The sequence below is a fragment of the Notolepis coatsorum genome (genome assembly GCF_963971535.1).
Source record: "Notolepis coatsorum genome assembly, chromosome: 11".
Lineage (NCBI taxonomy): Eukaryota > Metazoa > Chordata > Actinopteri > Aulopiformes > Paralepididae > Notolepis > Notolepis coatsorum.
The window spans coordinates 111786591-111792590 of record NC_140175.1 but is presented as its reverse complement, the minus strand read 5'-3'; the positions used below and the strand labels follow the sequence as shown (position 1 = coordinate 111792590).

The 6000-nt window shown below is 42.3% G+C and overlaps 1 protein-coding gene across 1 annotated transcript in view; it reads left to right on the top strand.

Moving 5' to 3' along the window:
• Window positions 1-302: 302 nt before the first annotated feature.
• The window catches only part of slc20a1b (solute carrier family 20 member 1b), a 47912-nt gene continuing 42214 nt past the window's right edge, over window positions 303-6000 (top strand). Inside the window, exons 1-3 of the mRNA XM_084325245.1 lie at window positions 303-622; window positions 2504-3146; window positions 4700-4840. Of these exons, the coding sequence (XP_084181371.1) occupies window positions 2792-3146; window positions 4700-4840 (496 nt within the window). The 5' untranslated portion in view covers window positions 303-622; window positions 2504-2791. The remainder of the gene's footprint in view (window positions 623-2503; window positions 3147-4699; window positions 4841-6000) is intronic.

Sequence of the window (6000 nt, the reverse complement as noted above, 5' to 3'; positions counted from 1 at the left end):
AAGGCGGAAGAGACCCTTCGGCGCTAAACCAATCAGAGCGGGTCTTTGCTGTACGCGGCTAGCCAATCAGAGAGCGTCTTCGCACACATAGGCTACGGGAAAAAATCACGCGGATCTTAGAACTGTCCTTGTCGACGCCACGCCCACTCGCTGTGACAGACGGCGGGCGTCATCGCGGTGGGCGGGACCATATATATATCTATACGCGGGAGGGCGGGACCCTCCGGGTAGCAGAAAAGAGCGTCACGAGTTGTGCCAGTAAAACAGAACCGCGCTCGCGCTCCCGAGGAACCCCAGCTCGCGCTCCGTCCACCCGGCACTTCCACGCATGCGGTCGCTCCACGGGCTCGTGACTCCTCGTTCAAACTAGATCTTTCTGGATTTCCTCCGTCGTGTTCCAGGCAGACTTCGAGAGGAGCAGGCTGACCTCCGTTCAATTTACTTATCGATCATCCCAAGCAGATTGAAATTGCTTTATTATCTTTAATAGTATTTCCTGTATTGATCCCGCGCGCGCTACTATCGTACTGTTGTTGTGTTAAACGCGGGCTAAACTAGCTCGGTGGCTAACTAACCAACTAACTAACTGACTGACGTCAGAGCGGCTTCTCGTCACAGTGTGGTAAGTTTATTTTATTAATATTTCTGTAACGTAGCTTCATAGTTAGTTATTATCACTAACGTTCTGTTGGTTCTAGCTACACGTTGAATAACAAGACTATCAATGTTGCTAAGTTAGCTAATGTTGACATAGCCACCATGGTGAAATATATATTCATTAAATAACAGTTATGGTTTAATATGAACTGTGATGGTTTAATATGAACTAATGGTTTAATATGAACTGTGATGGTTTAATATTAGCTGTGAATGGTTTAATGTGAACTGTGATGGTTTAATATGAACTGTGAATGGTTTAATATGAACTGTGAATGGTTTAATATTGGCTGTGAATGGTTTAATTAATATGAACTGTGAATGATTTAATTAATATGAACTGAATGGTTTAATATGAGCTGTGAATGGTTTAATTAATATGAACTGAATGGTTTAATATGAGCTGTGAATGGTTTAATTAATATGAACTGAATGGTTTAATATTGGCTGTGAATGGTTTAATATGAGCTGTGAATGGTTTAATATTGGCTGTGAATGGTTTAATATTGGCTGTGAATGGTTTAAATATTGGCTGTGAATGGTTTAATATGAACTGTAAATGGTTCAATTAATATGAACTGTGAATGGTTTAATTAATATGAACTGAATGGTTTAATATTAGCTGTGGATGGTTTAATATGAGCTGGTGTGAATATATTGTCTCTTCAGTTCAAACCAACCTAAACTAACTATAGTAACATTATTAGTTCCAGCTGGTGTTGTGGTGAATATCAGTGAGTTTTAGTTAGGATGTCGTCCAGGCCAGGAGCTAAGTTATTAAGGTTAATGTTAAGTTAACCTATTTAAAAACCATCTGTCTGATCTTCGCCTGACAGCCTGACTGTCTTAACATGACGTAACACCTCTTAACATAGTGGCCCACTCACTGTTATTTGTTCACATTTAGAGACGTTTAGTAGACCGGAAATGAAGTTGGGTTACGTTATCTATTGACCCTGTCGGTACTCTGTCTTCTAGATTAAAGCCAGTTGCACCCGCTTCCCGGAATATGACACGTTATTCTACCCTTTTCATACACCGCAATACCGTATTATCGCCATGACGCCGGTATTCGATATGAAGCGTCACGGCGCTGATCAAAGACTAATGCTGGCTAGTTTTCCTGTTGACCCTTTCACTGCCACACGACAGCTGGTTAACCCTTTCACTGTCACTGACGGAAGGTTAACCCTTTACTATCACACAACCGACATTGGTCGCCGGCGGTTGTGTGATTAGTAAAGGGTTAACCGGCTGTCGTGTGGCAGTGAAAGGGTTAACCGGCTGTCGTGTGGCAGTGAAAGGGTTAATGGTTTTGTGTAGCCGCTCACGGCTCTGGCCAGGAATCTATGAATGAGTGACGCTGCGACACGTGTTTGAGTTGTTACTGCTCCTGTGATAATAATGGTCATCGTCTCAGCCTGGTGGGGACACTTGTTTGTCAACGACTAGCAGCGGCCGGCGCTGAAATATAGAGAAGTAAACCAGTGTTTTGACTTACAGTAAACTAGTAAAGCATTGCGTCTGCCGACTTCGTCCTGCAACATTTCCCTAAAATGGCTTCCCGTCAATGTTCGAGGCAGCGCAGCTAGGGGTCTCCATTCTGAGACTAGATCATTTGTTAGTGTAGTAATGTTCTTACTTAATGTCTTTATTAGCCTAAAGAACCCTGCCTTATATCCCATGGGCTGAGTGTTATCTCTACTGCTGTCTTGTTTGTTGATTGAACACGCTGCCTGCTGCTGGTGTCTCTGTTGATCTAACGGCGGAGAGAGAGAAGGTTGACTGGTCTGAATGTGTAACATAGTTTATTTTCTTGTTTTTTTTCCCTTCTCTCGTTTTCTAGGATGTACCCACCTGCCTTTCGTGTTGCACAATGGGTGTCCAGTCAGTCTGTCTGATCGCTCAGAGCCTGAGAATCTGCGACAGAAGCAGTAGAGTTCTAGGATAGCGATACGCCTGGACAACCTCTTCCTTGCCTTAACTCATCACAGCGCTGTTCCTATAGACACACTAGCTTCATAAACAGTTACTCAGTTCAGTTACTGATAACTCCGCTGCTTTTGTTAATCTAGAACAGTGAAGTATTAAGTGACCATATATATATATATATAATATCACATAATCGCACACAATGGTTTCTACGACGACTCTGGCCACGCTGACCGTGGCGGTCACGGTGGGGCTGATCACCAAGCAGGGGCCGCTGACCGACTACATGTGGCTCCTCATCGTTGGCTTCATCGTCGCCTTCATACTGGCCTTCTCCGTGGGCGCCAACGACGTGGCCAACTCCTTCGGCACGGCGGTGGGCTCCGGCGTGGTCACCCTGCGCCAGGCCTGCATCCTGGCCACCGTGTTCGAGACGGTGGGCTCCGTGCTGCTGGGCGCCAAGGTGAGCGAGACCATCCGGACGGGCATCATAGACGTGGGCATGTACAATGGATCTGAGCACATCCTGATGGCCGGGTCCGTCAGCGCCATGGTCGGTCAGTACCCACGCCTCACTTCTATCATCGTGTGTGTGTGTATGTGTATATATATATATAAAGAAATTGTACAGTGACATGGGACTGTGTGCCACAGTAAAGCATTCATAACACGTTTATAGTGTCATAGAGCATTCATAACAAGTTTATAGTGTCATAGAGCATTCATAACATGTTTATAGTGTCATAGAGCATTCATAACATGTTTATAGTGTCAGCATTCATAACATGTTTATAGTGTCAGCATTCATAACAAGTTTATAGTGTCAGCATTCATAACACGTTTATAGTGTCATAGAGCATTCATAACAAGTTTATAGTGTCATAGAGCATTCATAACAAGTTTATAGTGTCATAGAGCATTCATAACATGTTTATAGTGTCGGCATTCATAACAAGTTTATAGTGTCAGCATTCATAACAAGTTTATAGTGTCATAGAGCATTCTTAACAAGTTTATAGTGTCATAGAGCATTCTTAACAAGTTTATGGTGTCAGCATTCATAACATGTTTATAGTGTCAGCATTCATAACAAGTTTATAGTGTCAGCATTCATAACACGTTTATAGTGTCATAGAGCATTCATAACATGTTTATAGTGTCGGCATTCATAACACGTTTATAGTGTCAGCATTCATAACAAGTTTATAGTGTCATAGAGCATTCTTAACAAGTTTATAGTGTCGGCATTCATAACATGTTTATAGTGTCAGCATTCATAACAAGTTTATAGTGTCAGCATTCATAACACGTTTAGTGTCATAGAGCATTCATAACAAGTTTATAGTGTCATAGAGCATTCATAACAAGTTTATAGTGTCATAGAGCATTCATAACAAGTTTATAGTGTCATAGAGCATTCATAACAAGTTTATAGTGTCGTAGAGCATTCATAACAAGTTTAGTGTCAGAGCATTCATAACAAGTTTATAGTGTCATAGAGCATTCATAACAAGTTTAGTGTCAGAGCATTCATAACAAGTTTATAGTGTCATAGAGCATTCATAACAAGTTTAGTGTCAGAGCATTCATAACAAGTTTATAGTGTCATAGAGCATTCATAACACGTTTATAGTGTCATGGAGCATTCATAACACGTTTATAGTGTCATAGAGAATTCATAACAAGTTTATAGTGTCATAGAGCATTCATAACAAGTTTATAGTGTCAGCATTCATAACAAGTTTATAGTGTCATAGAGCATTCATAACAAGTTTATAGTGTCATAGAGCATTCATAACACGTTTATAGTGTCATAGAGCATTCATAACACGTTTATAGTGTCAGCATTCATAACAAGTTTACTGTCGGAGCATTCATAACAAGTTTAGAATGTCATAGAGCATTCATAACACATTTACAATGTCAGAGCATTCATAACCAGTTTATAATGTCATGGAACATTCATAACAAGTTTATAATGTCATAGAACATTCATAACAAGTTTATAATGTCGGAGGTTAAAGTTGGTAACATTCATTACACCACAGAAATAGTCATGTAAACATTGTGAGTTGAATGTGAGGCTAAGTGTGAGCACCCGGTCTCTCAGGCTCGGCTGTGTGGCAGCTGGTGGCCTCCTTCCTCAAACTCCCCATCTCTGGAACGCACTGCATTGTGGGAGCGACCATCGGCTTCTCTCTGGTGGCCCGAGGACATCAGGGGGTCCATTGGGTTAAACTGCTGTATATCGGTGAGTCACCAACGACCTCTTGACCTCAGCCTATCTGGAATGGCTTAAGGGTTCTGGTTAGCAGCAGTACTGGTTACGAGTAAAGAATATTTCAGTGGTAAATGTCGAGCTGCTAGTCTGGGTGAAGTTTTGTCTTGCCAAATACCTTATTTTAACACATTGGACGCCTAAAACCAGTATACTCGTTATTGCCCGCCATGCGTTGTGCGCCTGAAACGAGTTAACTCGTTTTTGGGATCAATATAATTTTTTTTTGCCATGGCATTCATAATTCATCCAGCCTCCCTCCGCTGCTGCAGCTGGACCCTGTCTGATATTGCAACGCCTCAATACCGCCGCCTGGTGGATGTCGGGCGAGTTACACTCCAAGCCAAACCGGAAGTGGCACTCGGTGCATCGAGGAAATTCCTCCGGCAGTAATATCTTGTGCATTGGGATCGCTTTCTAAACGCAATAATCAATATGATTTCGGCGTTTATTGCGTCATACAAACGGGAAATGGATCTAGCAGATCGACGTCAAATAATTGGAATATTTTTCCTCCAGTCTCATCGGCGAACGGTAAGAGGAAACGAATGTTATTTTCAGCCCGATTGTTTATTCATTTCACGGCAATCTATCTGATCAACGTATCAACCCATAGTAAAAAAAAGACGCTACTGACTATCAAGGAATTATAAACGACCCCCCCCCCCCCCTTTCCTTCACGCATGATGAAGCATAATGTATACCGATCATATACATTTGAATTTTTTAATTTAGAGTATAGGAAAGAAACGGCAATCGATAATCTCTCATATGCGTCGGGCCTATAACTCGCGTTTTAGGAATTACTGCAGAAAACCTTAAACATACTTATATTCACGACGGTATTAACGCAACAATGTATGAATGAAAAAATATAACGTTCCCACATCCGGAACGATAGATACCAGATGTTGAATGGGCCGTAGTAATGTCGATATAGCTATAATATTTAAAAAGTTATAGCCCTGGGGCGGTCAGGTGGCGTAGCGGAGATTGTGCTTGTCACCAATGCAAGAGGCTGCGGTCTCGACTCCCGGAGAGTCAGCATTGCCTTGGCTCGGGCTGATCGCTATACTAACTCGTTTGGCTGAGTTAGGGGGAGGGGAGCCGTGGGTGGGTCCTGGGCGTTGTGG